This window comes from Ciconia boyciana, chromosome 4, assembly GCF_034638445.1.
Source record: "Ciconia boyciana chromosome 4, ASM3463844v1, whole genome shotgun sequence".
Taxonomy (NCBI): Eukaryota; Metazoa; Chordata; class Aves; order Ciconiiformes; family Ciconiidae; genus Ciconia; species Ciconia boyciana.
Window position 1 is genome coordinate 66,460,918 of NC_132937.1, and position 23,777 is coordinate 66,484,694.

A 23,777-nucleotide genomic window follows, 5' to 3' on the forward strand; every position below is an offset into this window, starting at 1 on the left:
CATGAGCAGGAGCATCTCTTAATTATGCTTTGTTCACACAAAAGTCAGACAGGAAAACAGCAGCTGCAATTCTATTTCTCATAAAGCACCAAGTTAAGCAGCTCACAAGTAGTACTTCCCCTTACTCCCAGTGTCCCCAAAGGCTTCAAACTGACTCAGAAAAATAAATGAAAATGCTTTCAAATAGCAAAATTTACCATCCATTGAAGATATTTTCAGCACCAATGTTGCAAACTCAATTCTATTTTCTAATGACTTGTTATTTTAAAATACTTCAGAGATATTTGATCTCTTCTATTTTTAAAAGACCATCCAATAGACTTGTCAGCAAACTACTTCAGTGAAAGAAAGTAAAGGAAAGGAGATCCAACACTGGAATATTACCTGCCATCTGGAGGGGCTTAACAAATTATACAGATTGGTGGTATTTGAGCCCAGAGCTCAATCATTTAAAAACTGTGTCCATCCACATGTCAGTAAGTTCCAGCTGGTAACAGGAATTCCACAAAGAAATGTTAAAATATCAACAAGAGACTACTTTAGACCTGAATTCCTTATATCCTACAAAACCCTGCTGCTTCACTATTAACTTAAACTACTGACATTAAGTTGGAAAACACTGAGGGACATTGTAGACAACTGCGTATCTGCACCTCTTTATCATTAAATACCTTTTTGGGGACTGTATTTTGTCTAAAACAGGCAGGATCTGACTAGAAGTCACAGCATTTCTTTTACTTATCTTTTAAATTTATTTTGGTGTAAGACAATAAAAGAATTGCCTGATCTGTATAAACAGAAGCACAAGTATATTTCTATTTATTAAAACATACATATGGGATCAGCACTTAAATAGGAAAAAAGTGAATATTTTTAAAAGGAGAAAATTATCTACAGAGAAATTTCAGAATTTCTTCATTTTTATGTTACCTATATTACTTTTACAAAGGAAAACATTTTGAAACGTACAAGACAAATGTTCACTGAGTGCATATAAAAAAACTAAACTACATACAAGATTCAGACCATTTTCACTATGGCCAGGTCTCCACCTTTTCCTGCATCACTGCATGAACATATTATAACCGTGAATATATAAGCAACTACGCTTCATTTATGTGGATGCAGTTATTTTGTTCTTCTCTAGCTTTCAAGAGCTGCATATTCACTCTAGATGCTGCAAAAAAATACCTTTTACTGTAGTGAACTTACAACAAAGGTGTCCTTAAAGGAAACCAGTGTAAGCGGCAGGAAAAGACAAGAGAAGATAAAGTAAAAATTGTTAATTATTGGAAGTGTTTCTTCATATTTGTGGCAATTAGCACACATATACATAGTTGCATTGTGTGTTATTCTATGCCATTTATAGAAGGAAGCAGATACAAAACTAACTGTTGTAAATTGTCTTAAGATGAAAATGCCATAGACTCAGATACTTCTAAATACCTCTGCTACATGATCATTTTATTCTTTTCAAGAGCAAGTGGAAAATAATTCTTTACCATGCAATAACTATTTTTGCCATGTGTTGCGCACATGTATTCTATTTCCAGCACACATTACCACCAAGCACATGAGATCAGATTATTTTTGCCAGCAGGTTTTCTTAGCTAAGGATATAAATGGCAAAGCAGGCTCAGTTCTCTCACCAATAAAGAAACCAGGTGCCATAGGCAGTTAATACACCAGGGTAAAGGGTTAGTTAGCTCATACAGTGCACTGTGACAACCTACCTCAGAGAACTGTGAAGAAAACCAGCAGCCCTTCTTCGCAAATAAAGATGTGAAATACCCACAGAGGTGACATGAGTATTTCAAATGCAGGTGACTACTCAATTTGGCTTAATAGTTATCAAAGAGATCTGGACCTTAGACACCACAGTGGAAAGTCAAAAGTTTAGAGGTATGTAATACAAGTTAAAAAGAATTAAGTTCCTCATCTAAGCACAATGCATTTACCAGTGATGTCCTGGGTAGCAGAGGCCTAGCCAAAAGTTACCCTTATTGATCTAGTATTAACAGGGCTAATCAATAATCTGTATCTTTCTGTGTGATCTTAAAGTGATCTTCACCTGGTTTTAGCCACTTTAAAACCACACAGTTTTTAACCATTTTATATGGAGCTTAGACAAGTGACTGTAACTTCTGACAAAAAATGGATCCATATGCATGCCCTGAAACTGTAGCACAAGCTCTAGCCAACATCTGAAACTAAGGTTGCAGCTTTCGAGAAGGTGTAGGACAGGCTATGACAGACACGAAATTTACACATAATAAAAACTAGATTGCTTTCTTTTAACCAGGATTTGAAGATGATGAAAAGAGTGAGAATTACATGAACTAAAATAGCCACCCTCCTTCATAATCCTGTTAAAATGATATCATGTTGCAGTCAACCAAATTGCTCAACACCCCTACTGACTTGTTATCATCACCAAACCATGACCAACTTGATATTACTAAAAGACAGAATTCTGTCTAGTAAAGTCCTCTGTGTTTTCTGTGCAAAAAATAAAATTCCAGTTCAAAATATGTAAAGCTGTCTTGGGAATCTAAAATGTATTTATTACAGAGACATACAAGCAGCTTGGAAAGATAGATGAAGTTCCTGAATTGTCTTAATGCAAGTTAGGATACTAACCCAGCTTTTAAGATATTTGAAAAAAATAAATTAAATGCCTTCACTCTTACATACAGAGAACTTTTTCTCCATCCCAAGATTTCAAATGAAATAATTAAAGCAAAAGCACATTGCTGACGCAGGCCTATAAAGAAAGACAGCCAAACAATATTCTGTAATTTAGGAATATATCTCAAACTGGTAATCTAATACCTAATACTCTAAAGGCGCTCCAATTCCAGACTCCAGTAAGAAACGGCAACTGTCCACAGGTAAAGCAGTGAGAATAACAATCGCCATAAGGCATCTCAAAGTCTGCGCAAACTGCCAACCACAAAGGGCTAGAAGTACAGAAAGACTCTTTTTCCAAAACTTGTGTTTCTACCTGAATAGCGCTAATGATACTTTTGGATTAAAAACAGCTAAAGACCACCTCCCTAAGTACTGAGTTCTTAGAGTTCACCACTGCACTCTGAAAATAGAATGGGAAAAAATAATAACCCTCTAGGGCTGCAACACCTGTTGGAACAGGCTTAAAGTGACTTCAAGCATCCCATTAGCAAAGTCAAAAAGGAGTATGGTAATATTAGAGTAATGTTGGTATTCATTACCATACAAGCACATTTTTGGAGCTACCATACTTAATGACTCAAGATTTCATTGCTGTTGTCATACAAAACTATAGTTTTGTACTGAGTTTGACCCTGGCTGGCAGGTAAGCCCCCACCCAGCTGCCTGCTCACCAGCAGGATGGAGAAAACGAAACGGAACAGCAAAAGCAAGGGGAAAAATAAAAAACCTCGTGGGTTGAAATAAAGGCAGTTTACTAAGTAGAGAGGAAAAAAAAAGAAAACAAATTATGCAAAAGCAATCATCCACCACCAGCAGACTGGTGCCTCGCCAGTCCTGAGCAAGGTCTACTTTGAAAAAACTTCTCCCCAGTTTTACTGCTGAGCACAACATCATACATTACGGAGTATGCCCTTGCTCAACTCAAGTCAGCTGTGCCAGCTGTGTCCCCTCCCAGCCTCTTGCCCACCCTCAGCCGACTTGCTGGGAGAGTGAGAAGCAGAGGGGGCCTTGATGCTGTGCAAGGACTGTTCGGTGACAGCTAAAACACTGGTGTCTTATCAACACGGTTTTGGTCACCAATCTAAAACACAGCACCATGAGGGCTGCTATAAAGAAAATTAACTCCATCTCAGCCATGCCCAGTACAAGTTTTTAAGATAAGACCACTAGTACTCAAAGCATTTGTTAGCACATAGGTCAACCACAGGTGAAACAATCCAAATACTTCAAAATACCTACAGAGAACTACAGAAAGCTGATACATACAAGGATATCGGAGGACCCACCTGAACTGCCCTGTTGCTTCAAAGAGCCTAAAGACACCAGTGAAGACTGCATAGGTATTCCTGTAGCTTTAGGTACAAAATCAACAGTTATCTAGCTCTAATACACCTGCAGAAATCTACACAGCCTATAGCTTGCTTAAACACGACAGATTATGCCATATTAAGGATTCTCCTGAACAGGAGAATCTCAAGCATACCAAGACAACTTTGGTCACTTCCACAGAAACAAAGACTGTTCAGATACAGCATCCTCTCCACCAGTCTACCCTACCAAATCAAAGACTTCAGCAGCACTGAATCTTGCAGTCCTCAGACTTCGACACACACAAAGAGACACCAGAACTGGTCTCGTGATGGTTACATAAGTTTCCAGTTAAATCTTTTTTATCATAGTCAAGTTCATCTGCGCATGTCTGGGTTACACACATAGGTAATTATAAAAATTTCTTACATGGTGTCATGTACACCAATAATCATCTAATTACAAGCTTCAATGATATAGAACAGAAAAGGAAAAAAAAAAAAAATTGATGCATTTAAGTGAGTAGCTGTACACAAAGTTCAACACAACTCCTAAGCAATCCTAAGCAGTGCCAGAAGGAGTATATTCCAAAAGTCAAATCCAACTGTAACAAGCATATGAAATGCAGGAAGTTGTCTACACAGGTAACCTAGAAAAAGTAGGTTTGTATAAACCCGATAAAAATACTATACAAGACATTTTTAAAACCAAAATTAAATGCATTGCAGTTGCAGTAGATACATAATATAGCTATTGAAGATGCATTTCCAATCCATACAAGCTCCACTAAGCCAGTTACATCACCAAAGACATCTGTTGATCAAGCCTTAGAGAAGCATATTAAAAAAGATTACAAATACAGAGCAAAACTATTTCTGATTATTCTCTAAATATTGAAATAAAAATCTGGATATATTTTATATCCAGAAAGCAGAGTCTCTTGTAAGAGGAACTGGGAAAACAAATTGTCTGACCACCTAAGGATATCCACTGCAGCACATAGTTATCCCAATATAAAATGTTTTGCTTCCATCTGGTATCTTTTCCATTTTAATTTAGTCTATTCTGGTAAAATCCACTCCAGAAAAGACTTCACTATTTGAAAATTCATTATAGCACATCAAGTAAGGTCTGCATGCACATATCACTATTCTAGGTATTCAATAAGTGAGGTGCCTTTCACTGCTTCATAATCATCTTGACAAGATTGTAACTTTCATTTAAATTCTGGGACACACTTGAAGATGCTTCTCCACAGCTCCTGCTTGTGTCAAGTTTGCATACCAAGTCACTACAAATTTCTACTCAGGAGACTTCTGTATCATTTCTGTAAGCATCCAAAAGATCTTGAGCATTGTGTCAGTTTCAAACATTTCACAAAACTGCAGAAGTTCTCCAGCTGTTCAGGATCCTATTTAATTTGCTTATTTGCAAGCTATATGGTTATATTTATTCTCATTAATGAAATGACATTCAGTCATTTGGTTATAAAAGTCTTAGCTCTAAAGTTAGGCTCAAACCCTCTATTTTTCATTAAAAAAAACAAGCTGCACTTCCAAAATTTTCACTCAACTTAGTGTAAACTAGATGTAGGAAGGGAACTCAAAAAGGCCAAGTGTATCCTTCAGACGTTTGTCTCCCTAGGTTTTCTGTACAGCTATTCAAAAGAGAGGACACCCTGGAGAACAATTCTGACTCCCATACGCAGACTCCAAACAAATAAATTCTCTTTTCACCAGTATATTTATGCTTTGTGACTACTCCTCCAGAATGTAGTAACAAATATTTTGTACCTATTATTTCAATTTAATAATTTTAGGCACTCAATTTGATCAATTTTTCCCACGCTTTTACAAGAAATTTTTAAGGGCTTTGGGAAAGTCATTCCTGTTTCCCATTACCCTCCTCTGGTTAAACTAAAGAACTAATCAAATTCCACTCACTCAGAAATACATCTTTTACACAGAATTTAATATTTTTAGGTGGTTTTCACTGAAAAAAAAAAATATTTCCAGAAAATATCACATTTATTGTGTGCATTTGTTCTAACAGATTAAAAGCCGAAGACATTTCTTTAAACTATGTAAATAGAATAATCTAAAAAATTAGGGGTTTTTTATCAGCAATTAAAACTTACCACAACCTCACTATGTTCTCCAATAGTCAAAGATACACACTTTAATTTTGCTTTTATACTTTCCAGCACACATAAGCCAGCTGAATGACATCAAGTATACTATAGCCCTCTGTTGCTCAAAATTAGTTCTAAAGACAGATATCCATCATGTAAAATAACCCCATACTTCAAATAACTGAAGTAAGTGTTGATTTGTAGTTCCATGTCATTGTATTACTGAATCCAGCCTTAGCTAAGAGCTCTGTCTTACACTAGTAAATCACTAGCTTGATCATTCCTATTAAGTCACTGTCCACAAAAACATTGATTCTGCTTGGAAAGAATCACCACATAACTAGAGGACAAGGACGAATTCAGACAGATTTTTTTTTTAGGTAAATCTTAAGTAATAGCATGGATCTCAAGTCTAAGATGGCTTCAATTCTAATGAGGAAGGAGAAAGAAGGATGCTTATATTACTGGAATAAATGAACCTTTTACACTTCCATTTTTGAATCAGGCGTCACAAGCCACACAAGAGAAGGAATGGTCAGATGTTCTGTTTCATCAGCTTTAAAAGGCAAATCTCAAAATTACATCAATCAAGGAAAAATACTGCTAAAAAAATGGCTCTCTAGCTGGCTTTCATAATTTATCTTTCACTAATGGCCTGATCTTAAATTTGTTATTCACCAGCTTTGTGCTCACAAATCACAGTGAGCTACGGTCTACAGCTCATTCAAGACCAAAAAAGGAAGAAAAATTGCATGGAAATATCCACAACTAGCATCCCAGCTGAATACAACCAATTACCAGAAGCTTTTTTTTAAGTTTTATGCTGTGGCAATATTAGCTATGAATAAAGTTGTCTGTACTTCCACTAGAGACTATGAAAAACGTTGATACAGGAGAAAAGTACACTGTGGTTGAAAGTACTTTCAATTCAAATAGTCTTCAATTAGTGGAAGAATGGAGTCTCTCTTAGACAGAAATACAATGTTTTTATAAATTGCTCCTGGCACTAAAGGAGTAACTAAACTAAAGTTGTCATTAGAGAACTTAAAAACTAGAGGAGAAAGACACACAGTATTCCACAGACAAGTGTTTAGAGCACACAATGTACGAAGAGAGAGACATCTAAACAGATGTCCTGCACAAGCCTGATGAAAAGATTCTTGCATCTCAAGTAAGGGGTGGAGGAAAGAACGCAGAAGCTACAGATTTAGTCTCTTTTGTTGAAGTTAATCCACTTCAGCTTCTGTACAGTACTAATTACACAGTACTGGTCAGTACTCACTCAACTGCAGAGAAAGCTTCCTGACTACTTCTATGCAGCACATTTTTATGCAAGTTCCTCTAAGACTTTATATAAAAAGTACATCCTCAATTTCATAGTTCCTCAAGAATAAAGGTCTTGCCTCAGTCTTATTTTGGAAAATCTGTAACAACTTTGGCTGGCTGCCAGGTGCCCACCAAGCCGCTCTCTCACTTCCCCTCCTCAGTAGGATGGGGGAGAAAACACAATTAAAAACTCATGGGTCAAGATAAGGACAGGGAGATCATTCACTAGTTACCATAATGGGCAAAACAGTCTCGACTTAGGAAAGGTAAATTTAATTTATTGCCAATTAAAAATAGAGTTGGATAGTGTGAAACAAAAAAAGCTTTAAAACATCTTCCTCCCACCCTCCCTTCTTTCCTGGCTCAACTTCACTACTAACTCTTCTACTTCCTTCCCTGCTGCTGAGCAGTGCAGGGGGGATGGAGAATGGGGGTTGCAGTAAGACCATAACACTTTGTCTCTGCCACTTCTTCCTCCTCACACTTTTCCCCTTGTCTAGCATAGGGTCCCTCCCACAGGATACAGTCCTTCATGAACTGCTCTAATGTGGGTCCTTCTCATGGGCCGCAGTTCTTCAAGAACTGCTTCGGCATGGGTCCCTTCTACAGGGTGCAGTCCTTCAGAAACAGACTGCTCCACTGTGGGTCCCCTGTGGGCCTCACCTGCCAGAAAACCTGCTCCTGCATAGGCTACTCTCCACAGGCCACAGCTCTTGCCAGGAACCTGCTCCTGAGAGTGCTCTTCATGGGCTGCAGCTTCCTTCAGGGCATGTCCACCTGCTCCAACATGGGGTTCCCCACAGGCTGCAGTGTGGATACCTGCTCCAGAGTGATCCTCCACGGGCTGCAGGGGGACAACCTGCTTTGCCATGGTCTTCTCCATAGGCTGCATGAGAATCTCTGCTCTGGCGCTTGGAGCACCTTCTCCCCTTCCTTCTTAGTGACCTTGGTGTCTGCAGGGCTGTTTCTCTCACGTTTTTTCTCACTCCTCTCTCTCACAGCTGCTGCACATGGTTTTTTACCCTTTCTTAAATATGTTATCACAGAGGTGCCACCAGCATCGCTGACAGGCTCAGCTTTGGGCAGCCATGCGTCCGTTTTGGAACTGACTGGAGCTCGCTGTGTCCAACACAGGGACAGCTCCTGGTTTCTTCTCACAGAGACCACCCCCATGTTACCAAAACCTTGCCGTGTAAACCCAATACACTGGTTTAAAAACCTCTATTCTCAACTACAAAATAACTTTAAGAAAGCTGAATATACAAAAAAGAAAAAAAAAAACAAAACCAAACTTTCCTATCGTCTTCTCAAGTCAGGCATTGTAATCACCAATGAGAAGGCAGACAAGTGATTCTCAGCTGAAACTTTCATACCTGATTGGAGCTGATTTAAAGACTGCACTGTTGTTGACAGTCCTACCCAACTTCCTGCCCAATTCCTTGTGCCTGCCTCCTCAACAGGAATGGAACACTCTTTTGGAGATAAAGAAAACGAACATGGTTATAGTCTCATATTCTTATTGAAAAGCTTCCTGGAAACCTCCCATTTGTATTTTTTCTGCAGCTAGAAGTTGTATGTATATTTATCTATTTTTGCAGCATAAACTAAACATGCAGCTATTTACACTCTGCCACCATTGCATTAACTAGAAGCAATTTTATTTGCTAATTTCCCAGTACCTTGTTCTACAACTAGCCAGGAGGTTAAGGTAAACATGGACAGAATAACAGGCATCAAATAACATGCTGAACTCATCTGAACTAGATTCCAATACTAGAATCATGTAAGTGTTAATTAGGAAAGCTCTGCTGTATGTAAGGCCAAGAACAAACTTTTGTTTAAGATAAACTTTTCTAGGTCTCAAAAATCCACAGTCATTCCAATTTCTTCTGAAATTCAGTAAGTCTCCTCAGGGTAGAAGATAGAGGAGCATTTGGAGTTATCTGACGGAGGTACTTCCAAAAGAAAGACATTTAAACCAGTTTTTCTTATCGGGATTTTTTCCTGTATAGACTAGGGGATCAAACCATAATCCTAACTGCACTCTTTATCGGGTTGGTTGTTCAACATGTGCTCTAGAAAATCATGACAGCTATTAGAAACAAAATTAAGAAGTAATTTTGTTTCTAAACATCAGAAACAAAATTAAGAAGTAAAATAACCCATGTCAGTCAAATGCAAGCTATAGATTCCAAACTCAACAGATTACTATGTGCACACTCACAAGACATAGCTGTCACACGGCTGACCAACCTGCCGGTTTTCATGTAACTCATGTTGCTCTAGGGGAAATGCAACTGTCATTGAGCCTAGCAGTCTACAAGCAGCTGGCATCAGTTTGAATGTGAACCTTGGTGAAAGTCTGGAATGAAAAAAAGAGGAAAGAACTTAGCTACAGTCTATGTCTGAAGGCATTTATTTTGGGGAATTAAATGTATATACAGCAACAAAAATATTCAGAAGACACTAAAATATTTTCATGTATGACCTGAATCCTCAGAAAGGAACTGTGGAGTAATACATGAACTCTCCTCTCTTTTCCTGTGCAGGAGCTGGAATCTGAAGAACCAAAATATGCTCTGGGAAAATATATCCTCTCTCCTTGCTTGCATAACACATACTGGGAGAGAAAAAGGAGACTACATCCACAATAATACTTCCCTACTACTCTTGCTAGTTCTACAAAAATAAGAGTAGGTCAAGTATTTAAGAGCTATTATGGAACTCCTTTCCTCCTTTTTTCAATTCAATCCACATCAAAACCTCATAAATGAAGAAGTCTTCAAGGATCTGCTCTACCAGGTTTGTCTGCTTCATGAACTTCTGCCGGAATAACCACACCAGCTGGAAATGGCAGCCGGGAACCACACACCATACAGCCAATTCAGCTGTGCTGGAAACAAAATTCTGATATAGACAAGTTACGCCAACAGGAAAAGCATTTCTGTTGGCTTTACTCACACCACAGACCAAATTGATGAATTTTTGCTGGCAGAAAGACTACTTCTGCTTTTCCAAGAGGGGGCTTTATTGGCCAAGCTGCAGTGACTTTTAGGTCAAAGCGGTTTGAAGAGCTCCAATATCCAAATTTTTTAAATTGTCTTGAAAGCCATTTACAACAAAAAGAAGTTAACTACTCATATTCTGATATGTCTCAAAGATTTCTGAAATAAGGTCTCTAAAGAACAACATTTTTTCAAATCTGTCAACTAAAAATTGCACCAAAGCTCTCTTTCTTTGTGTGCACACATATACAAAGCAAATAACTCATCAATCTCACAACCTCTGTTTCAATTACTACAGTTCACTTTGGAGAAGCAATACTGAAGAACCTGTTCTTAACAATTATAGTTAACATAGTCACCAAAAAAATCTCAAGAAGTTAGAGTTTATTTCCCCTGGAAGCTCTCTTTCTAATTCTTCCATGCAAAAAGAAATCTGTAAGTGGTCTGTTCCTCTAGGGAATCACAGTATTTCATTCTCCTCCCATATGAGATGGCAGAATTTTTCTGCATATCAACAGAGGGTGGATGGATGCATGGAAACTGACAACTCATATGTGGACTTTTAGGAAAGAAACAATCTCTGATTGGACTGGAACAGTCAGTTAAGCAACTGACCTGGTTGGTCAGGCACCAGAGGAAGGAAAATAAAACAGTAACTACTCTGACCTGTAAAACAGTAGCATGGGGTTTTATTTATTAGTGTGAGCTGTAAACTGAACCAACGGACTATGGGCCAGTAAGTTACTGCCTGAGACAAACACATGAAGAATACATTTTTTTAAAACACATACAAGTGCTTTCTTGACAGGACATGACAAGAGGGCTTAAGGAACATGACAGTCCTAAGGGAAACAATGGTACAAGGAACAGCAAGTGGAAAGGGGGAAAGAAAAGAATATAAAAGGAATCTATTTCTTTAATTACTGTAACCATCAACAAATAAAACTGTTTAAAAAGTAAAGAACATTACCTGATCTCAAATATCCGTAGTTTGTAATTGCAAAATATAACATAAACCCCATTTCTTGTCACCAAACACACAGACAGGAGTGGGAGAGAGGGGGGAAAAAAAAAACAAAAGGAGAACATTTGGAATCACGCAGCATGCTTCAGCTTGCCAAAACAACATTTCCAAATGCAAAATTCTGTAACTAAAAGCTCTATAAATATTATTTTGCCTTTTATTCAAAGCTTTAGGAAACTGAATAACAAAAGCTTTAAGATGCAGTATTAGGTTGTTCAACTCTTCAGACCACAAACATTATCAAACACTACCTGAAAACCAAAAAAAACACTCTTGGGGAATGGATTTTATTTTAACTTCTTTCAGACCTCACATAGTTAAGATCAGAAGAAGCTGCAAGATTGTCTCCCAGAATATGCTGCCACTCCAAAATAAGTGGCAACTAAGTGCAATAAGTTTGCAACAACTTGTGGATAGTCCTTCCTCCCTTCCTCACAGTACCGTATCTCCCAACAGTGCTATGCACACACTTACACTTCCAGAAATTTTTTGAAGATGAAAAATGCTGGAAATCTGCTCACAAAACTACCTGAGCAATATCACTAATATACATGTTAAAATTACATTAATAATGAAAAATGAAGCTATTCAAACTGCCCACATAAATGTAATTCAGCCCCTTGTGTGAACACAGCATAGCTCTTAATTACTTGATTGCAGACTTTTTACCCATGGGACATGTGCCTTATCCCATGCACAGACTGTGTCATCCTTGAGGATGGAACACGGCCAGGAAATAAAAAGACTCCTCCACAGACTCACCTGCCTTGGCAGCAGAACTGGGCAGGCACACAGCATAGGCTTACATAGGCCAGGACCGGTCATACATGTTCACTGCAGAAAGGCCAATATTTTATTTATTTGGTTTTAGAGAGAGAAAGAAAGGGGCCAAGAAGTGACTCAGAGCCAGAGCACTTCTGATGGAAGCACAAGAAGGCTTCACAGACATAATGCCTCCTTAACCCCAGCCAAGCTCTTCTTTGACTTCCAGGTGTTCCTTTTGATCAGTGCTAGAGCATTAATGAGGAACTTTTTGCACCCATGGATGTATAGAGCGTAAGAAGGAAGATACAAAGAAAACAGTAGTAAAAGATTCAAAGCGAATCTTTATGCAGAAATGAAAGGAGAAGATTGCTGCCACAACCCTATATTCTTTTATACAATTCCTTTTTTTTTTCCCCCTCCCATTTCAATGTGTGAAAATTCCCTAATTTGGAATCACTCAAATCCACATCAGCCATCAACAGAGTTTAAAACTTTCAATCACCCACACTGTCATTTTGTGAAAAACAGTTGGATGTCATGTTTTGTGGACTAGCCCTTAGAAGGAAACAAGACACTTGACTTGTGGCTTTCATAGATTTTTGATGATAGCTGAGGAATGGAAAGATTTAAGGATCTTGGATTTCATTCCACACATAAAAGGGAATTACATTCTAAGACAAAGTTTTTCAATCTGTTGTCAGTAAAACGTCAGATGGTGGTCCAAAAAATCATCATAAAAAAATGTATTTTTAAAAACATACATTCCCATAATGAATGAATTTCCCATAAAGAAAATATAATTGAGGAAATACAAAAAATAAAACAAACATTCAAAGTTTAGCCTGATTGAATTGCACTATAAAGCTTAAGAAAATGTGACGACATTTCACAAGAGGATCCTTGCATTTTTTTAAGGAAATTAAGTGTTCCTGAAACAACACATTGTCCTTTAACATTTAAGTTTGAAAACGCTTTCTTCTGTTCTACTGAATTTCCTGAGTAAGTCCTCTCCAGAAAATGCCTTGTTACATCCAGTATGTTCCTCCCTTCATCCCACTTCCCTAAGCCATTACCTGTTTTCTCCTCATCCCCCTATGCTTTCCCTAGTTTCATTCTCTTCACAGACACTCCTTAAATTCATCTATAGGAGCAACCCATCCAGCCACGGAGCTGTTTCTGCCTATTTTCATTGACAAACTCTGCCTCAGGTCTTCTGGTTCACCCTGAATTTCAGTTACCACTGTTGCAACATCCTTTATTTCACTGGTTCAGCTGCAGGAGTTTCCTTTCTTAGCACCCTCCTTTTACCTGTCACTTTTTTAAAAAATTACAGACACCTGGTCCACACCCTATCCCTACTCCCTGGTTTAAGATCTGGATATAGCTATCCAGCCCTAGTCTTTCACACTCCTCTTTTCAGGGCTAATTTTCCTTCCCAATGTCCACACATAAACATCCTTGCACCTTGTCTACAGTCAGCTGTGTATACATACTCTAATTCGCTTTTTTTAGCCAGACAAACAGGCAACAATGCCTACTTTAAATCTTAATACCAAAACAGCTCCACAAAGTTAACCAACAAAGAATACTGGAGAAGTACCTAGAGCTCATAAATACAGTATTAATAGCATACCCGAGATCCTCTCCGCCAAAATCAGTATTTCTGCTCTCATATATCCTATATAACACTACCATAAAATTCCTTAATGTTAAATAAAAAAATTAGTAAAAAAAGAAAAAAAGAAAAAACAGTTGATAATAAATAAATCTCAACTAATGGCCACCTTTTTATATTAATTACATAACATCTAACTTGAAAGCCCATTTGCATGTGTTGCTCTGATGCAGCATTCTTCATCAGTTTAAAAACCACAGCTTTTAAACTTTTCTTCTCCTGAAGATTGTTGTTAGTTACTGATCTTTAAAACAAGATACAACTTTTAAGTTAAATACATTGATTAATACACACATATTTAACCTTTTGATATGTATTTGTAAATGCTGAATTGATTACTCCCTTTTTTCAAGAGAATTCTTTTCACAAGTCTTAGAAGTGGCAAAATGTATCTGGATGAAAACAGAGACTTACTAAAAGGAACAAAAAAGAATTTTAAACTCAACTAAAAGTACTCAGCTATGTTACATACGTAAAAATTGGAAAAACTATTTTGCATTTAAAAATGAATTAATTATGTTCTGCGTGGCTATCAAGCTTAATGATTGCATGAGTGATAAGAAAATAAAGATTTCAGAACTGATCTCTTTCCTGACAGTTCTATTCGTATATTAGAAAGAAGAAACTGACTGACTTCTGTTTTCACTTTCAAACAGATTTAAATTAAATTTGAATAAAGTAAGAACTGGATGTGACATCTGAAAATAAGGAGACTATTCACTTGATATCACAAAAGACACAGTTGCTTCAATTGATTTTGACATGTTGACAAATTCTGTTTCCCAGTGTTTGATAGTTGAGAGCTTTTGTTTTCCTGAGTACTTTGGCAGGACACATGTACTGCTTGATATGTGAGTTGGGCTGTGTGCTTTTTGTTTTGTTTTGGTTTAATTTGATAATACATTCAGTCTGCAGTAACAGTCACGTTCATAATGAATTTTAATTTTAGTATGTTTCTTTAATTAGAAGCTAATTTTAATGTGTTTAAAATATGGTTTTGATACAGCTTTCTACACAGCCTCCCTATATGGCCTCTAGCATTACTTGGTCCTCATTCTGAAGTACAGGCAAGACTTTCTAGGAGCTCAATTAAATAATTTTCCACCACCCTGAATAACCTATTACATATTTTGAAATACTTTATGACACAGAAAGAATAAAACCGATATCCGGTTCTTGTTAGCAATTGAGGAAAATCATACTAAAAAGTTTTGTTTGCTACTGAGATGAATATATACAAAAGACATGTTTCCTTGGAATCTGGGCTTTTTGTGCAATATTAGATACAGATTTCCAGCTTCTCAGGAAAATTAAGTTTGCATACCAGCACAGAATATCCCTGGGACTTCACTCCGGAATATAACAGTTCGTACTTTCTTATCAGATTTCAAAGCATCCACAGCTTTTGACATCTACAGAGAAAAGGAGGAAGGGGAATAACCAAACACTTTTTAAAGTACTTCATTCCAGTACTTCACTTTTATACTAAAAACTATTCTTTTCACTTACCATTTTTAAAAGATTTTTGTTAAGTGCATTCTTGGCATGAGATCTGTTTAATCCAAGCACCACAATTCCTGGAGGGGAAGAAAAATTGTATCATCGTTACAACGTAGTAAAATATATATTATCTATGTAAATTATTATTTTGAAATTATAGAAAAAGCATCTTTGAGGACTGTAAAAAAAATGCTAGTGTAATCACTTAACTACTGAGTTTTTGAAAGAAAACAAACTGACTTACATTTTCCAATGTTAAACATTTCAAAGTTCAACAGAAATGACATTTATTTTAAGAATGAAAATATGGCCCTAACACCTTCACATGGAAATAGTGCTTACAAAGGCTGAATGTATAAATACACAATTGCACACACAAATTCCATGTTTGTGTGTGAAGTGCAGACATGCAATCAGGAAAGATACTTAACTGTAAAGCATATGTTTCCATATTTAGACAGCCTGCCTTCAGAGACTGCTTAAAGCAAGACATGGTACCACAGCTAAGACTAGCAACTCTGATACAGCTAAAAGGAATTCACAAACACAGAAAGAATGCTATCAACAGGAAACCTAAAGTTTTGTTTAAAAAGAAAGAAATCATATAAAAATTCTCCCCCAAGACACAAAAACTGCACTCAATGCTTGGCACACAGCTCCAATCACATATTCACAGCTTCTTTAGTCCAGTTAGAGATCAGTTGTCCCACTGACTGATTACATGCGCATTGGTTTGAATGTTGCAGCAGAAACACCATTTATTTGCCCTTATTTCACCCCCCTCAGCTTAACAGGCATGATTATCAAACAGGAAAATTCTGAAAAGTTTATCTTGGTAATGTCTGAGTTTACCAAGCCTATAGCAATCTTTTACACAATTAGTTCCTGAACACACTAGAATTCCCTGAATTCTAAACACCAGCACACAGTCCTATTAAATTGATCCTGGTAAGGTCTTATCAATCAGGACTTTTTTTTTCACTTGGAGAATGCAGGGGTAAGGGGAGAAAGACAAAGGACTAGGACAGGGACCAGGAATGAAAGACAAAAAGGGAGCTCTCTATCTCAGACAAAAATGCCTACAGTATTGCCATCAGTCTACAAAATGAAAAAAGAAATCCCAGGAACTCAGTATTTGCCTGGGTATTTATTACTTCACCACTCAGCTTTGCACGTATAATCTATACGTAATCTGGCTCTTGCAGTCTCCACAGGGTGCCTGTCTTGTCATCTTAGTGCATAATCCTTCTTTTATTTCAGGGAAACCTGTCCTCCTAAAGGACTGACCTATCAGTGCTTAAGCCTGCTCCCCTTCCTCTTCTTTCTCCTGCATGTATGTGCACATGCATGCACACAAGATGAGATTAAAGAGAGCTCCTGCTCCTTCTGCAGCTACCAATTTAAAACCAAAGTCCTCCATTCACCAGCTACCACTCTCAAGATTCAAACAAAAATGGTCAAACCCAAGTAGGAGAGCATACATGCCTCTTGCTTGCTCCCAAGGTACAAACCATTGCTATGTACAAATACCTCCTAAAAAGGGAGAGGAGCCTGGCTAACCCAAATGATCTTCACTCCCTCGCTCTGTAAACCTAAATCTCCACCTGTTCATCCCCAAGGTTGGAGGTATTCATCTAGGATCTCCTGCAAGGGTCCTTATTCAGCACTTACACAGGAATCTGTTTATGTTGTGCTGACCAAATGGGACAACGTTCAAGTGGTGCTTCTGACTGTAGCACTTTTCTTCTACTGTCACAACTTATGCTTCATGAGGATTACTCCAAATTCAAATACTCCACATGTTCAATTAGGCAAAAGCAGCACCACACGTTAAAGCAACAAAAAGACACTTGATCTGGCTTTGATTTTAAACTCTAAGGCACACTGCAAATCCGATGTTTGAATAAACTAGAAATGCTATCATCCCAAACTGTTCTTCAGTTAGGAAATAAAGACCTTTCCAGAAGCATGTCTTTTTCAACAGCAACGACGCTTTTTAATTACACTTGTAGTTTTCTTCTTCCCATCAGAGCCCAAAGACTTCTGCTCCACCACCAATATTAGTGTATTCAGAAGGAAGTTCCAATTAACATTAAAGCAGATCTAATATTTTTTCCTACGAAGGGATGATCCTTGAAGACAAATCATACAAGTTGATTCTTCTTAGCAGTGTCATATCAAGTCATAAATCTACCACTTCTGGCTCCCTCTCCAGAAAAATAAGATGACACCCACACAGCTGTTCTATTTCTTAAATAGGAAAAGAAGATGAAGCAAGAACTGCAACAGGAAAAGCATAAATGGTTTACAAAAGAAAACTACATATTGCAGTGAGGTATACAAAAAGACATTCCTTGAATTCTTGTTTGAGTCAGTTTTGTTCTAATATGCCATTACTATAGTACCTGGGCATCCTTAAAACAAATTCTTAGGTTTTTTAATACTGCAGTAAGATTTGGGAAGTTTTCCCAATGTATTAATCAGTGACGGAACTACAGACAGATTAAGTACCTGCTCAAAGTCACAAAACAGAAATTGAAAAATAGACTTCCTGATTTCCAGCTGAGAATTTAATCCTTCTCCCTTCCCCAGCCCACCCCAAGAATCTCCTGGCAAAAACTGTTGAAGGTAAGTCCTCCCTGTTTTGCGCATTCAACAAGATTTAAACCCCTGGTCACAGGGGTATATCAATTTTAGATGCGATAAATTTCCCTAACCAGGGCAAAAAGGAACAATCAGGCTCCATATAACACTGCAGAGCCCCACCAACCCAATTATAAAGAAAAGAAAAAGAAAAAAGAAAAATGTTCAGACAATACTGCCATATAGGTAACCATTCTGACAAATATTGTTAGTCATACAGAAAACCTTATTATTTTTATGTATTTCAAAATACGTGTTACAGCATCATCTGAAGCACTTAATCACGGTTCATTCTTCCTAAAGCACCCACATATAGGTGTGCTTTCCAAAATCTTTAAAAAAAAAAAGAATTGTTTGAAAAATCTATTTGTAAAAGAAAAAAAAAATTTAAAAGTCATCATCACATTCATCAACAAATATCAGCATAAATTATAATAATAATTAAATTCCAGTATCTGCATGGTGTCAAAGTGGCAGATTTTCATAGTTTTTCCTGGGAGTCATCTCCACATTATTTCAGAACACTCTTCAGCAAATAATGTGCATCTATTACAAATTACATCGACATATTAAAAACTAACCTTCACCCTATTAGCTAGGCTCTCCAAGGGACTAGGATGACTCCCAATACTATTTAATATAAGCAGTCATATCCCTGTGTACTACTTGCCTCGCCAACCAGCAGAGGAAAAGCATATGCAAACATAAAATATGTTCCCTGCTTATAAGTTACCTTTGTCAAAAGAGAAAGCTGCCTGTGATATAAGTCTTAATGTTTAAGAGAAAACTATATGAAAGTCATATATAATAAAAATAAAAAGTGTCTTTTAGTGAGATAGATACATACATATATGAAAGATAGCTTCAAAATACCTGTAAATTCCCAGAAACATCCTCATTTCATAGTACATGCTACATTGGGGATTTGCATATAAGTAGTTCATATTGAAAGGTTCTTGTATTTTAAGAGTGATAGCAAAAATATATGACGCTATCATTACTTAAAACTGCTGAGAGAAAAAAATCATATTTCTTTCTGTACTGTACAAAACAGGGTGGACCAATTTAAGTGAAGTGATTAGATCATGGTTTAACTACAGTTTATATCAGCACACAGGAAATGTTACTTTAAATCATTATTTTTATCTGCTTTATCTTGTACTTTTTAGTTTTCAAAAAATATTCATCCTCAGTGTTTGGTAGAAACTCATTTAAACGCTTACTTACAAATAAATCCTGTCTTTACACTCATATTAGTAATTTTGTCCGAGTTAGAAAGATTGACTACATCTGTATAAAAAGTACTTTTGGAAACATATTTATTTGTATTAAGTATACACACTCACACAAATGATCTATCCAAATGTACCTTTTAATAACTAAAAAAAAATAATCTGAATTATGCACTGAAAAATGGAGGGAGGATCAGAGAGAGCTAAGTCATTCTTAAGCTTGTCTCGCTTAACTACTCAGATAAACCAAGGTAGACAAGTTTATTTAGATGTTTATTATTCTAGAATAGTTTCTTAAGCAAAACAAGAATCTATGGTGAGTGTATCATGCACAATTCTGGTGGTTTCCACTAATCGCCTTATCAAGAAGTATTTAAGTGCAAAATCATACAGATGTGTACGAGGCAGTATTTTTAAAAACACCAAAACACTTTTCAAAATCCCATATCTGCATCTTTTTTACCCCTAAACACCACTTAAACATCCTCCCTGCACTTCTTAAATTAGTAGATCTCATCTGCTCAGCCCGGCTTTATTTAAAGAGAGCAAAAGAAAGGAAAGCTTTTCCAATTTATCAGCTACCTATCAGTTTCCAGCCTCTGAAGAAACAACTTCAGCTGAGACCATATTTGTTCTGCCCATTGTTATGTACGTTAAAATTCTGATTAGGACAAAAAGCTGTCTTAGATACTCTAACTGAACTAAAAGTAGCCGGAAAACATAAACACACAGAGTTGTTCTACTGTAACATCTCAATTTTACAAATACTTATATCACATTCCAGCAAGTGACACTGCAACACTCGGGTCATGACTAGAGAGATATTTCTCCTAATTCCATCTATAACTTAAAGAGCAAAGCCCTAAGTTCATTAAAATTTGTAATGGGATCACTAATGCAACCTGGCTAAGAGTTCTGAAATGTCAATAGTTGTAAAATATTTCAGCCCTAGTGATAATCAGATAGTATCTCAAATAAAGTAAAAGATATGTGTTTAATTAAAAAATACTAATGCACTGACATTCACTATACTCATTGAAAAGTGATACTAAAAGCTTCACGAGTTGCAACATGTTCAGAATACACAGGCATTTTACAATCACATTCTTCAAAAATCTCACATCTTTTGTATTCTAGTTCAGTTCAAATTTGGAAGGTGGAAAGTCTTGAATTAAAATTTCAGTAACTAGCCCTTTCAAATACAGTCTCATTTCAGGTTATGCTTAACAACATCCCAAAAACTGTGGTACACGAATCACATGAAAGTGTTACAAAGCAGGACAATTTGCTACTTTTCCTGCAGGGAAAGATTTTTCTAGAGCTACAGGATATATACTGCCAGTTTTCCCTGCTCCCCAGCATCCTCAGCTGTAAAAGCCCCTGGACAATACATCCTTCTCCAAGTAGCATGGAAAGACTACACATGGACAAGAGCATAATCACAGCATAAACAAGCATGTGTGTGCCGTAAAAGGTAGTCAGAGGGACGGGATCTGTCCCTGTGTGTAGGCAAGACGTATGCAATGAAAGAATATGATGAGGCAACGGCACTGGGGTCCCACTTGGGAAGGTCTAGAACATGAATTGGTGGAAAAAAGGAACAGTAGGTTGGAGAAGAGCAAGAAAGACCACAGGGGCTTATACGGAGTTCGTGTCCTAATGCAGCAGGGGTATTACGTGCTGTAAACAGAAAAAGATACATGAACTTGACACAAAAGGCAAGGAAAAGGGTGTGCAGTAGCAGCACAGGGAGGAAGCAGAGACATGTTTCTTTTGCAGAAATGTGGTCTGCTCTTTGCGCTGCTGAAGGAGCTGCTATGAAGCTTATGTGTCCTTCTGGCTTTACTTCTAGACCCTTGTTCTCACCCTTTGTTAACTAACAGTATTTGTTTCTATTTCCTTCTGAAAGGCAAAGCCAAAGAAACCCCTTCTCCTGAAAAGAATTCATGAACTAAAAATACACTGATTGAATCCTTCCTTATGATAGCCACAGTTGATGTAACACTCCAAATGCTATCTCCACGTTTTGTGGCATTTTTAATGCCACATTTAACAAAGATGTATATTCTGAAAAGGAAAGAAAAAACAACTTCAAAAAGACTTCTTCAACAGAAAAAATAAAAACAGGTGGGCTACTGACACGCAAAACTTTAGCTAGCTCTGCACCTTTTCTTCAAAAACCTCCTTCAATTCTCTGCACAGTCAAACTTACAGTATCTGCATCAAAAACACTCAGCAATGAACTTAGGATAGACACACAGTACAAAACACCTTCATAGCATTACAAAAGCAATGATTCCTAGCTGATTCTACAGCTGGAACACAGTACCTAATTCTATTGCTTGTTGTGTAATAGCAGAAATAAGAATCATGATCTTAGTGTTTTCTACCACTTGTTAAGTGGTAGAAAAGCACAAAACAAACAAGCAAAAACACTCCTCTAACATTTTACAACTCGTCTTTGCTCCTGCCTTGCCTCTTCCTCAATTTAAAATAACCTTAAAAAAAATAAAATAGATGTTTAAAACTAATTCCATGTTCCACAGTTGGTTGAGAAAACAGGACTAAAGAAGTCAAGTCTTAAAGGAACTGGAAAGAGTTGGGAATAGAACAATCACTAAGACAGAAGCAGATTTCAGGATCAGATTACATCATCAACTTTACTGACCCTTAACAGTGACAGAAAAACCTGCCTTCAGATGAAAGGAGAACCTCACTTTTCCTTTGAAAAAGAATCATCTTCTAAGCCTCATGCTAAAATTCGAAGTTTTAAAGTTACTTCTCTGTGTATGTATACAAATCTATATATATGCATACTCAATTTGCAGGCATTTGCCTGAATTTGCAGCAAGTCTGAAATAACTGAGTTAACATGCTGAAAGATGTAAATTGAATTGTGCATCTCAACATTTGGTTATTCCAAGACATACTATCCACATAAAGAGACTCCTGCACTGCAGATAAATGGAGGTCCACACTATGGGCCTCTCCATAAAAGTAAGTATAACAGCATGGCTCTAAAAATAAATCCTCAGGAACGGAGTTTGCACTTACTGTTTCTCCACTATTCTTAGCCCTGCTGCACCCAAACGGGAAGGAAGCGACCAACACCAAAGGAGGTGAATGAAACACCTCCAAAGGAGGAACACCTCCAAAATCTGGTGCGCACCAAACCAGAAGAGGAAGTACAAAGCATCCATGTTATGATGCACTGGCTCCAGATCACTCTGGAGCATGGCTTTTCTTTCTTTGTTTAACCAGGTGGGTTAAAACAAGGATCGTGGTATAGCTGAGCAGAACAAGGTCAGCAGCAGTTGACAGCACTAAAAGCAAGGAGGAGGGCAAGATGGTTACTAGGAAAACAGCGTGAGATGAGCAAGAGTGCTGAAGACACACTTTCCAGAACAGAAAACGTCGATACAACTTCTGTGTCCTTGTCTGCCCCTGCACACAAGCACATAACAGGTGTGGGAAGCAGCACGACTGTAGCAGTTGCTGCTAAACTTCATTTTCTCCCATTAAAGTGGCCAAGAGATGCCAACTCAGAAGGGTGCACCTCCGACATACAGTAGACACAGTGCAGTACTCTGAAAAAGAAAAGCCAAGAGAGACCACGCTGACGCAGTTCTGCAGCTGCCACGCCGGCAGTTCCCAGCACCCTGCGACGAAGCCGCCGGCCGAGGTGCCGAGGAGGAGGAGCCTCCGCTCTCCTCCCGCCCCTCGCCACCGGGCAGCTCCCCCCGAGGCCTCCCCCTCCCTGCCCCGCCGCGGCGGCGGCGCGCAGGGGTGACCCCGGCCCGGGCGTTGCCGGAGCCGGGGCAGCGGGGGAGGCCCGCCCCGCCGCCCCCTTCCCCTCGTTACCTCTGTGCTCGTCATCCAGGTACCGGACTCGCAGCTCCTCCTCTTCCTTCGCCTCGGAACCGTAGCTCCTCCCGGCCGAGGGGAGAGCGGCGGCGGCGCCTCCCCGCACCGGCGCCCGGCGGCCGGGCCGGCCGAGGGAGGAGGTCGCGGCGGCCGCGGCTGCCAGCCTGACTCGGCCTTGCAGGAGGCCCAGGCCGCCCAGCGCCGCCGCCATGCTGCTGCCTGCGCCGCCAGCGCCGCCTCAGCCTCTCGCGACCGCCGGCCCCGGTCCCGCCGCCCACGTGACCGGCTGCGGCACGCACGGGGCGCCGCCGGCCCCCTCCCCCCGCCGCCGAGGCGCGAGGCCGCTGCGCGCTGCCCGCGCGCTCCGCGGCCGCCCGGCAGCCGTTGGGGCGTCGCGGCCGCAGGCCGGGCCGCGGGGGCAGCGCTGGGCCGGGCCGGGCCTGGGCGGGCGGCACCGGCGGCGGCGGCGTCGAGCGGGCCGGCCCCGGCTCTGGCTGGTGTCGGTGATGAGGAAAGACTCGGCAGCCAGAAGGGACCCGAGGTCTTTCACACGCAGCCTTAATACCGTGCTGCGGGGAAAAGTTTTGCATCGGTAAAAATTGCTCTTCGGTAC

At 38.8% G+C, this 23,777-nt stretch overlaps 1 protein-coding gene across 4 annotated transcripts in view; it reads right to left on the bottom strand.

The window, feature by feature from the left end:
• AUH (AU RNA binding methylglutaconyl-CoA hydratase) overlaps positions 1–23,521 on the bottom strand; it is a 194,026-nt gene extending 170,505 nt beyond the window's left edge. For 3 of the 4 annotated variants that reach the window (XR_012042200.1, XR_012042199.1, XM_072859803.1), the window contains exons 1-3: positions 23,162–23,517; positions 15,435–15,502; positions 15,250–15,337 (exon numbers count right to left, since the gene is read on the bottom strand). Coding sequence is in view for 1 of the 4 variants with exons in the window: in XM_072859803.1 (XP_072715904.1) it covers positions 15,250–15,337; positions 15,435–15,502; positions 23,162–23,375 (370 nt within the window). In the remaining 3 variants the exon portion in view is untranslated. Of the gene's footprint in view, positions 1–15,249; positions 15,338–15,434; positions 15,503–23,161 lie in introns of all 4 variants that reach the window. The other variant, XR_012042201.1, reaches the window with a different exon arrangement.
• Positions 23,522–23,777: the final 256 nt, after the last annotated feature.